The following is an 11,997-nucleotide window of genomic DNA, read 5'->3' as shown; positions in this document are numbered from 1 at the left end:
TCCAAAAAATGTCTTATTTTATGTGACCAACTGACCAGTTTCATCTTATTTATCATGTCCTTAGACAGCATCCTCAGATGAAGAGATCGCTCCAAGAGGAAAGAAGCCACTGCCAATCGAACTGAATTGCGAAATCCAAAATCAGCTAGTGAAACAATTAAACCCATCAATTGCTGAATCAATGAACGATCAAAGGAGCGTAAATTCCAATGATGCCCCTAACCATGGCAAAGTCCAAGAGAGGCGATCCAAAACTTCCGGAAAACTGTGTTCAGCATTCAGAATAGATTGAGTTTCTGCAACCAGACATATCCTTTCACAGATCAGACCGTGAAAACAACCGGCTAATCAACAATCGATCAAGAAGCCAAAACGAGGGAAGGGTCAAGAAGTCGATTTGACATTGATGTCTCCTCTGAAGAGGATTTTGCAGAGAAAATCAAGCACTAGATTTTTAATACTAATAATCCGAAGCAGCAGAGTCCAGATTGGATTGTGTGATCATAGACACTCCGCATCGGCCTTCACGTGGTAAAGTATCGCATCGACCAAACCCTGACCTGCAAGGGAAAGAGAACCAGGCACCGATGGTTTCACCTTAACCGGAAAATAACAGAACTGGAGAACAGATATTCAATCAAGAAACGGCAGCTTATCCGATTTCAAACGATCATCAACTCAGCCCCAGAGAAAACCACAATAGATCACCCGCTTCTCAAGTCGGGCGAAACTCCAATCTGTAAAAGAATTAGAGAACTGGTCTGGTCTGTATGATGTCGTCACTCCCCAAAGATAACATAAAGCTGGAGAACAAATTTCAATCCAGACCAGCAAGAGCCCCAAAAGGTTATTGTATCGAATGTCAGTCCATCGATCATGTTAACCCAGAAGGACTGCAAAACAGATTGTCGGTATAGAACGACGCGATACTTTACCCCGTGAAGGCCGATGTGGAGCGTCTATGATCTGTGATGGTTCTTTCTACGCAAGGGGTACACGTTGGAAGATGAAACAATCCAATCCAGAAGCACCAATCGTTTCACCTTAACCGGAAAATAACAGAACTGGAGAACAAATATTCAATCAAGAAACGGCAGCTTATCCGTTCTCAAAAAATCGTCAACTCAGCCCCGGAGAAAACCGCAATAGATCACCACTTCTCAAGTCCGGCGAAACTCCAATCTGTAAAAGAGTTAGAGAACTGGTCTGTATGATGTCGTCACTCCCCAAAGATTTCATAAAGCTGAAGAACAAATTTCAATCAAGACCAGCAAGAGCCCCAAAAGGTTATCGTATCGAATTTCAGTCCATCGATCATGTTAACCCAGAAGGACTGCAAAACAGATTGTCGGTCCTCCAAAAAGAAGCCCAAAATTGCCTATATCGATGCAACAAACCGACCGGCAGCGTCATCGTATTCATCCTCCTTCGAAGATCAAAACAAGCTACTGCCAAATTCACCGAGAATGACAAAAATCCAGAGTAAGCTGGTATAGAACGAGTAAACGCAAAAGATCCGAACGGTGGATGAATCATTGAACCGATCAAAGGAGGAGCGTGAACCGAACGACTCCCATGAAACCACGGCGAAGTCGCGAAGAGACCGGTGCGAAACCTTGAGAAATCTCCGCCGGCAGAAGGAAACTCAGTTTCTGCAAAAGCCCAGATGCTTCAAGAAATCAGACCCCAGTAGACAATTCTCCCATCAAACAACAACAACAACAACAAAAGGGAAGGACGAGAGAGCGAATCGGTATCAACATCTCCTCTGAAAGACCATCTCGCAGAGGCCGTCGCCCGAGAGGGAGAGGGCAAGCGAGCGAGCGGAAGAGGAAGAGGAAGAGGAAGAGCGAGAATAAGATTGAGAAGGCGAAGAAGAGACGGGTATTTATATAGGAAGGAGACACCGACTTCGGGACCGACAACGGTCATCCGAAGCAGAGCCAGGATCGGAAATTAGGGTCGGACGGCAGCGTGATCATCATCATCTGTTTGACGCATCTTTGACCACGTGTCCTAATCAACATAATTGGTCATCCTCGTGGAATGGCTCTGGTTCTGATTCGAAAGACCAGCTTTAAATAATTTTAGTTTCCATTTATTTGATGGGGAATAAATAATTTAAAAAAAATTACTAATTATTATTTACGGAGTGTTACGGGTATATTACCATTGATGAGGACGATTACTAGGCATTGGTATTATCATTGATGACAGCTTGAGGCAATTTAAATCGTTATCAGTCAATTGCTAACCATTAGCATTTTCATGTTAAATCGTTATTTTTCACGCGATTATGTTTTCAATTGTACCACTCACTTTCTTGCTCATGCTTCCTGTCCCATTTCCTCTCGTGTTCCATTCTTACACAAGAAAAATCAATTTCGTCACCGCTTTGCTCAACTAAGGACTCAAGGACCTCACACGATCACCCGAGAGAATTGACCTCCAAGATCACTCTTGCACACAAGTTGATCCACTAATCAAAGAATTCAAGGATTCAAATGATATTTAGAGATGACTCTCCTGCACTCATATATATTGTTGCTATTGTTCCAAGAACATGAACGGGTAGAACTAGATACATACATGCTGGATGCTTCCTAACACATCATATTGTATTTGATAAGGTTCACCCTCCTCCTTTGAACGTACTTTGGTTAATCGTAATACATGAACTGGCCACATAGTTCAAGAGAATGTACCTAGACTTTACTTGGTCTTTACTCATTCATGTTTAGCCCATGTAGTGCACTTGTCCGTGCATGCACATCCCGCGTGCATTTCGCATCCAGCTTGTGTGCATTACACGCGCATAGCTCTACGTCAGCTAGTGCCAAGCTCACAGCAACCAGCTCACTCAGGTCGTGACGTGAATCTAAACCATGGACATTCCAATAACGTTTCCGATATTACCAAACAATTTTGAGGAGTAAGATGCTTGAACATGTCTTATTTTTTTTCGCGCAATTTTGTGTGCTAGCTTTAGTAGTCTATCTTTGTTCCCTTGACATTAGTAAGAGAAAATGTGGAAAACTCAATCATTTGATGATTAATCGGGGTCATCAGATGAGATGATGGGAAATGAAGAGCAGTTGAAACATGAGTAAAGTACAGTGATATTGTCTGGCCATGTCTTGAATCATACGAGAAATGGTCGCACGATCGCAAAAGTCAACACGTCGAAGAATTGGTGATTGATCCCTTATGATTTCTGTGGTTCTTCTTTGCGCTAAAGCATAGTTTCTGCAGATTATTTCATTTTTAGGGGAACGTGAGTTTATATCTTTTCAGAGACTATGAAGAACAGCATGATGTCTTCAAAACTTCAGCAAGATTATAAAAGAAATGGCCTTTTCTTCCAGTGAGACAACAGTGCACAGAGAACATTTAAAAGAACTAATAAGGTTAGACCAGCATTTAGAAAGTCTTTGGCGCGAAACTATGTCGATCTTCGAACCATCTCGCTCAAGCCCCTCGGCGTAAACATTGTAATGGATATTCAAATCACCGCAAAACAACTAAATGAATCATTGAGCACACTTGAATACAGAAGATGCACTTCAGTTGCCAGAGCAGAGCCGACTTGATCAGTCTTTTTTCGAGAGAAACGACTCTAAAATTGTATTAGCAAAATTAAAATAACATGGCACTTTGGTCACTGCAAAGCAGCTTTTAAGGCATTGGCATCAGGAGCTTCTGATTTCAACGTGATGGCTCTGATATATCAATGCTCCACAGCTTATCCTCCCCATTTCCTCATGCGACTCGCTGCTTCCTCAGCCTGAAATCCGATGGAGCATTGATTTCTAACGCAATAATTGTGGATTTTATAAAGCTTGTAGAAGAAACTCGCGGTACAAACAGAAGAGAACGAAGGCAACCGATGGATGATGAACTGACGATGTCTAATGTTTATGTCGAAAGGGAAGGGAACTTACTTCTCTGTTCCAGTTGGTTATGGAAGTGGCAATTACTAGGATGATAGTTTGCAGACAGGTGCCTCCGATCATTCCTGACCAAATCGCCTGCAAACGTGGAGATGAATGCGGGTTATGCGGGAAAGAATCAAAGTCAAATGAATTGAAGTTAGTGTATAATTTCATTCGACTCTCTTCTTGCTATCCTTGAGGAGCTGTCATGTTATTAGCCACGGACCGAGCCCGAACATTCTCTTTTTTTCGAATTAAAATCAAGAAACAGAAACTTCATAAGTCGGAAACCGGACAATGGCTGCCCTGCAAAAATGTGATAATTGTTTCCAGGCACCCTACAAGTCGTTCTTAGATGTCTTGCTTTGTAATATCTCAGATGACATGAAAGCTGATTTTGTTCCATCGCATGCTAGTAGTCCAATATAATTGATCAAGCACTCACTATCGCCCCAAAACCGAATGTGAAGCCGAGGACGATGCCGGCTGGCAATCCAATGATATAGTTTATACTATGTTCATGACTTTTTAATGTCTTAAGGAGCCTTTTTATCTGAGGTGATTTGATGTCTTCTGGTTATTGAGTACTGGTTATGCAGTCATATTATATGAGCAACTGGTGTAGGCGATCATGTATTAAATACTCTCTCTCTCTCTCTCTCTATTTGAACTTCGATCCTTCCGATGTTATTTTTCTGCCGCTTCTAGACTGCAGTGTTGCAGAGCACCCTCTTTGACCATCTGATAAATATTTGGCAATTCAATTCATAGCCAGTTCCAGGATCTTGCAACATTTACTTTTTGGTGGATTTCAAGTTTCAATCACCACTCTACCAACAAGTATGGGGCTCTCCTCTGTTAGTGTTGACGATTGATTTACATGTTTCTATCCATGTGAACTTTGAAATAATCCTTTTTTTGCCAGACCTTCTGTTCTCTATATTTTATTTATTTGATTTGCAAACTTTTTGGTGAATCATACATGTGCAACTCCTTTCTTTTGGTTGAGGCTTTTTTGCCTAATGAATCCTACTTTTGTTTCTTCTCTTACGATTTTTCATTATTTCTTTTGGTCCACTAGGGGTGATTGATTCACACACAGATTGTTAATATTTGTGAAAGGAAGGCTACATATTAGATAATTAAATTCACGTTTGTTTTGTTGCTAGGGGAACTTCTGGCCCCTTGGGAGGGCCTCTCGAGTCGTTCACTGTGAGGGTGCCGTAGTATGATCTCTTGAGCTTATACAAGTGACTATGTTGCAACTGATTTGTATTGTCCATCAGTTGATATGGTCATCAGATCCTATGTCTGTATCATCCTCATTTTGCATTTACAGGACTCATTAGGAGTTTTGTTTTTATTGTTATAAGTTTGAGTGCGTCTCAGACCTCATCTCCGCATGTACGGTTGTTCATGATGTAGGTGTTAAATCTATTATCGACCATGTATGTCTTCTGATGTTATACTCATGACTGAAGAATGCATCTACAAATGATGGGTGCAATCGACTGTTAATTGGACCTTAATTTGGCTGGTTACTTAATGTCTCCGTTGGACTGAAAATCATCTGCCAACACTTTGAATTGACAATGGCTTCCCTTTTGGCAGGCCGCCTCCATGTTTTTCAGGGAAGTAGTCTCTAGACTTGCTGGTTCATTCAGTGAACGCTGCTGTTTGATATATGGACCGGGGATCCCCGTTCAGGAAGATGCTTATGAGAAGAGGTTCCTGGTCTCGGCACATACGGCATTGGAGGGACGTTGTTGCATTATAAAGTCTGGTGAAATCAATAAACTGACCTTCATAGAGTTGGTTGTTTGCCTTGCGGGTCTCTCATGGTCTGATTATAAGTGTAACTGTGATTCTTCTCTTTAGATTCTTTTGGACAGTAGTTAAGGAGCTGTTAGCTGGTCAATGTAGGCCTCACTCTCGCAGTGTCCCTTGCAAAACATCTTTGTACCATTTTTGCCATTGCTCTTCATTGATTGTTGTCGGGACTCCTTCATGCTGAAGACATGAGTATGACTTCCTCCCCGCTGGCAAGGTGCAATTGACTTGTAATCTCCCTGCATCGGATGAAATTTCCTACACAAAGATTAGGTCCCATATTGTAATAATGTCTGGAAAGCTGATAAAGGACCGTACTTCTTTCCTTAGAAATCCCTTCATGTGCATGAAACGGTAATGGATTTCGCACTTCAAATCCTTCTTAATAGACACAGTAACTACAAGTCAACCATCTGCAGACATGCAAAGCCGTTCCTTTTCCTCCCTCTGGGAAATTGGGAATGTACCATACCCCCAGTCAATGCAGCTGGCAAATGCACTTGCGATAGTAAGGGTAAATGTCGTAAATCCGATCTGATCACGATGTTTTCATCATCAAATTACAACGGAACAAGATTCATGTTCGTGACAAGTAAAATTTTTTAGAATTTTTATCATGATTGTGTCATGTCAAAAAAAGTTCTTATTTAAACACAAAACATTATTGAACGTATAATACAATTCAAAAGCAATACCCTATTCAAGGTAGAAGTTTTATACAATAATGTATTCCAATGTTTAAATTTCCATGCATGTGTCGATCGAACACGAGGTTGCACTGTATTTTTTTTGTGTCAAAACTATGATGAAAAAATTGTTAGTTACAACATAATGTCTGTTGGTACCTAAATTTTTCATTCAAAAGGTTTCCGTTACACGTTATAAAATCTACAAATTGATCGTCGGAATCCAATTCCTAACCAAAAGCATTATTGCGTCATATTTTTGTATTCGCAATTCTCATGGCAGTAAAAAGCTAGCAGCATCATGATTTTAGGGTTATTACCACCCTTGCATCGCGAAATGAGCTTCCGCCGCGTCGTTGACCGTCACCGGTAACTTTTTTTGTTTGTTGATTTTGCTAGTATTCTTTTTTTCTATCATTTTACAATATTCATTTATTTATAACATATCTGCTAACATTTTGTTATGATTGGATAACTTATTAATGAACACTTTAGTACAAGTTAGAAATGCATCAAAAAAATTATCTCATTAGAGTTATCTCTAATTATATATTTAATCAAAAGAGTCATTTGTAATTATTATTTTACGTCATAGCTACGTACGAAATGTTAATTCTTACATGAATCATGCAAAACCCTTGGTCAAAGTCATACCCAAATATCATAATTTAAGTCCTCTTCTCACGCTCAAAATACCAACAGTACCTTCGACTCCAACATGCAAAAAGGATTCGGTTTTGAAGAAGGCGGTCACAAAATCCAATTCGAACTTTCTTTATGCAGCCAGACTTTCCCACACTTCGATTCAGGTCAAGTTTCGTCTTAACAGATATTACAAAAAGGTCTGTGCAATAAGGGACATATGCTAGCTTAATATATATATAGAGAGAGAGAATGAGTAATGACAATCGACTATTAGCTTCTAATGGAGACACATGATTGATTCTCTATTTTGCTACAGATTTTACATGTGTGTTTGCACTAGCATAAGCAAAGCTAAATATTTAAGACGCTAGAGGTCAAGAAATTATCATATCACCCGCGGATGTTCATCTTGTTCATGTAAACCCAATGCAAAGAGTTTTCGCCTAATGTTTTGCAATTGACTTGCAACACCACTGATGCTCATCCGTCTTCCAGGCACTTCATCAGAACAAGCTACTCCAATATTATATACCATAACCAAACACTCTTGAAATATGTTATCGCTTTCGGAAAGCCAATGCTGAGGACTGTTGGGGTCGAAACGACTCTCCCTTTCTAGAAGCAGAATTTGATCCGTAATTTCCAACGCTTGTTCAGGCAAAGCTGCCGTGACAAAACTATGGAGAGTGAAATTATCTCCAAATTTGTCGTCAGTGGGACTTAATCCTGTGAACATCTCTAGTAAGAGGATGCCGTAACTGTAGATGTCACCTTCTCTCGAGACCTCGCATCCCATTGCATATTCTGCCATACATTTAGATGATAATGCAAATGAAATTAGGAGTGCCTATCATAAAAATGAATGTGGAGCTCATACCATTAGAATAGAAAGTAGAGAGATTACCTGGTGAAGCATAACCAATTGTCCCTCGTAGACCCACGGAGCTCATTTGGTTAGCTACAGTATCATGGGATGATCCAAGGAGGAACTTTGCCAATCCAAAGTCGCCCACATGTGCGACCATTTGAGCATCTAAGAGGACATTGCTTGGCTTTAGATCACAATGAATGATGGGGATATGGCACTGGTGATGAAGATAATCTAGTGCAAAAGCAACATCAGTAGCAATATTTATCCTCTGAATGAAATTCACTTTTTTCAAAGGCTCATTTCCATGAGATCGCATTGCTTTTGGGTGTAACCACTGTTCCAGGCTTCCATTGTCCATGAAGTCATATACCATGGCCTTAAAATCGTTTCCTTGATAATCAACACTCGAACAAACTGTTAGTATTTTCAAAAGATTTCGATGTCGGATGTTCTTTAAAACTTGGCACTCAACAATGAAGCTCTTCAGAGCACCTAGGCCCACCAAATGAAGCACCTTAACTGCAACGACAGTCCCATTATCCTCAAGTACCCCCTTGTAAACAGAACCAAAGCTTCCAACACCAACCAAATTGGCTGAAGAAAAACCATCGGTTGCTTTTAGGAGTGTTCCATAAGATACGTTCGGACATAACTCATCAATAGAACTTGAAACCGGTTCTTGTACTTGCTTCTTCCACCAACAGAGATATAGCATAGCAAGAACAAGAGCAATTCCAAGAAGGCCACAAATAACAACAGCCGACAATCTCAATACAAGATGGACTTTCCTACTCTTGGAGCTACTGGAATTGCATTTAGGAAGCTGAAATTCTGGCAACCCACCGCAAAGCTTAGCATTCCCAATAACAGAAGTAGAGGTAGCATTCTTAAAGACTCCTTCACGCGGCAGCATGCCTTGAAAATTATTGTAAGACAAATTCAGAACTTTCAAAGAATGAAATACCTCCAAGAACTGTGGAATTTCCTCGGAAAAAGTGTTGTGTGAAAGATCAAGTTCTTCAATGCCTCTTAACGATCTCATCGACTGAGGAATGGACCCATGGAAGTAATTGGCCCCCATCCTCAATGATAGCAATGCCACGCAATCACCTAAACTATTTGGAATTTCACCTCCTAACATATTTCCAGAGATGTCCAATGCGGTCAAAAATCTCAAGTTGCCTACTTCCATGGGTAGAACTCCCGTCAGACGGTTATAAGACAAGTTAAAAAAGATGATTTGTGATAAATTACTCATAATTTGTGGGGGTATGGTACCACTGAGATTGTTACTAGAAAGAGAGAGCTGGTTCAAAAAGTGGCAGTTGGACAGTTCTGAAGGGATTTGATCTTGAAAGTTGTTTCCATCCAAAAATAGTTGAATCAACTTGGTTAGATTTCCTAGAGAAGATGGGATTGTCCCTCCCAAGTAGTTACCACTTAACCTTAGTATCCGCAATTTTTGTAGATTCCCCAAATTCGAGGGTAGAACACCTGAAAACTTGTTTTTGGACATAATCAATACTTCGAGGTTGACAAAATTTTCAATCTGTCTAGGAATGTCTCCAAATAGTAGATTGTCACTCACATCAAATAGGGTGAGGGTGATGGATAAGTTACCTATGCATTTAGGTAGCACTCCGCCGAAACTGTTGCCAAAAATAGACAATATCTCTAACTTCGTGGCGTTTGTCAGTGAGCAAACAAAATTCAAGTCTTCGGGTTTTCCATGCCCGAGCTGATTTTCGAAATTGGTGAACATTCGAAGCTCGTGCAAATTTTCCAAAGAAGGCACCCTACCTGAAAATTTGTTCATTGCAAGTTGAAGCGTCTCTAGCTTTGTGCAATTTGATACTGACGGAGGAACCTGTCCCTCAAATAGGTTTACGCTAATGCTAAAACACTGAAGATTCGGAAGTGTAAAGCCTATGTCTGCAGGAAGACTCCCTCGAATTTGGTTGAATTTCACATCGAAGACAATTAAAGAAGAGAGATTTAGAACTCCGGTTGGAATTGGGCCGGACAGTTTGTTATCATATACATAAAAGTGATGCAATTTCGACAGGCGGCCTAAGACTGGAGGAATGCTCCCACCCAAGTAATTTTCCTTAATAGAAAGCCACTCTAGTGAAGATAAGTTCCCAATGGAGCAAGGCATGCTTCCAGTTAGATTATTTCTATCCAAATAAAAAATCCGTAGATTCGATAATGAACCAACTTGTGCAGGAATTTTTCCAGATAGATGGTTGTACGTAAGAATGAGGGTGACAAGATTAGAGCAAGCTGATATGTTTTCGGGAATCTTACCAACCAATGAATTCATCCCCAGCCGTAAGATTCGTAGGCGGCTCAACCGGCTGATTTGCGGAGGGATTACATGATCGAAATTGTTGTCTCCGAGCCACAATTCTCTCAAGAAGCTAAGGTTCCCAATATAAGGAGAGATCGAGCCAGAGAGTTTGTGTGAACGCAAGTCGAGTACCATGACCCTTTGGTGCCTGCGACCGCACGTGACACCATGCCACTGGCAGAACCCCATGCTATTATTCCACGAGCTGAGCACACTGAGAGGATCCTCAGTTATTCCGCCCTTAAATGCGAGCAGCGATAGCTTGTCGGTTTCGTTTGTGGTAGAGGAGACTTGGGTAATGCCCAATGCGAGCACGATACCAACGACGAAATGGCATGATCGAAACTCTGCAAAGCTAAAGCTTCGAGGTTCCATAAGTTGAAAATTGAGAAGAAACAAGAGATATTGGTACGTGCTAACTCAACTGGACGTGAAGAGATCTATAAATTATAAGGAGGTGGCCCTTTTTGATTCGACAGCTAGTGAAGGAGACCTGTCGACCATCAACCACGGACTCGTTGACTCCATAGAATGAGGCTACTAATGCTCTTTGCGTGAACGGCACTCGTTGATTCCGTGGAACACGCATGCCTCTGAACCAAACATGACGTTAGTTCGTAGCAGGACGTTGCGTAATTCGTGTCCTATCTCATAAGCATTACAAGTTTAAAATGTTGTATTCTTGTATCTAGTTCTTCGATAACTGGTTACGATGAAGTCACGTACGAATTGAAAAGGGGCAAAAAACAAGGGGAAAGGGTATGGACGGGTGATGCCATGGGTTCGTTTTATACAAGTCCAGCAGTGGACAAGCGGATATGAAAAGGAGTGACATGCGCTGAGAATGATTCCTTAACCAAAACAAGAGTAATCATTCATAGAATGAGAAGGTATCAAGCATAGATCATTGACCCGTCGACTCCGCAGAAGGATTTGCAGCGTCTTTTTTTTTTTTTCCATGTAAGCACATTGACGACAGGTCCTCAATTGTGAACAACAGACACTGCACAGCTGTTACTCTCATCTGATCAACAAATAGTTCACCAGAAGGTGGAAAGAAGCTGCTCCGAAACAATGTGCCCATCGGAATGAAGCGAACAGGTCCTTTGGCTTGTGCCTATACAAGTGCGTGTATTCAGGGTCGGATGATGGACGCATCTAGATGGCTTTCCAGCTGTTGACTTGAAGTCAACCAAGGCCCTCAAAGTCTTAAAGTCCTGCACTTTGGAAAAGAAACTGGAATACTGATGATCAAGCGTGGTTTCAGGGATGGATGATGGACGCATCTAGATGGCTTTCCAGCTGTTGACTTGAAGTCAACTAATGCCCACAAAGTCCTAAGGCCCCCCACTTTGGAAAAGAAACTGGAAGACTTGAAGATCAAGCGCGATTGATTAGCGGGTCATGGTCATTGACGACTATCACTTGACTAACAACAGCTTAATCAGTTAGAATCATCTCTTAGTTGATTGATAAACCTGATCATCAGTTAGAGACAACATTGTAAGGCATGTATGTATGTATGTGTCAGTAATAACTAGTTCTATTTCAATGTGAATAGTAACTTTCCAAGAGAAAAATTTACTTTCGACCTATTTATTACTATCCTTATGTATTTCGTCCTCGTACGAGTCCCTCTGCGTCCACCAAACCACCAAGGAAAATGCCAAGACCGACCGATAC

General features: G+C 41.0%; 1 protein-coding gene across 1 annotated transcript; it reads right to left on the bottom strand.

Moving 5' to 3' along the window:
• Positions 1–7,478: 7,478 nt before the first annotated feature.
• Positions 7,479–10,689, bottom strand: LOC115680862 (probable LRR receptor-like serine/threonine-protein kinase At3g47570). Its single transcript, XM_030604707.2, has 2 exons — positions 7,998–10,689; positions 7,479–7,897 (listed from the first exon to the last, which is right to left on the bottom strand). Exons 1-2 carry the CDS (start codon positions 10,687–10,689, stop codon positions 7,479–7,481), a joined length of 3,111 nt encoding a protein of 1,036 aa, XP_030460567.2.
• Between the last annotated feature and the right edge of the window lie 1,308 nt (positions 10,690–11,997).

This window comes from Syzygium oleosum, unplaced genomic scaffold (genome assembly GCF_021117445.2).
Source record: "Syzygium oleosum isolate NSW1041296 unplaced genomic scaffold, Sole_v2.1 Sole_v2.05, whole genome shotgun sequence".
NCBI lineage: Eukaryota > Viridiplantae > Streptophyta > Magnoliopsida > Myrtales > Myrtaceae > Syzygium > Syzygium oleosum.
The sequence above is the reverse complement of the archived record's forward strand: the minus strand, read 5'-3'. Positions and strand labels throughout refer to the sequence as shown.

Coding starts and splice junctions, on each gene's coding strand:
- LOC115680862 (XM_030604707.2), bottom strand. CDS start 10,689: ATGGAACCTCGAAGCTTTAGCTTTGCAGAGTTTCGATCATGCCATTTC. Junction 7,898..7,997: donor AATTGGTTATGCTTCACCAG/GTAATCTCTCTA, acceptor AATGTATGGCAG/AATATGCAATGGGATGCGAG.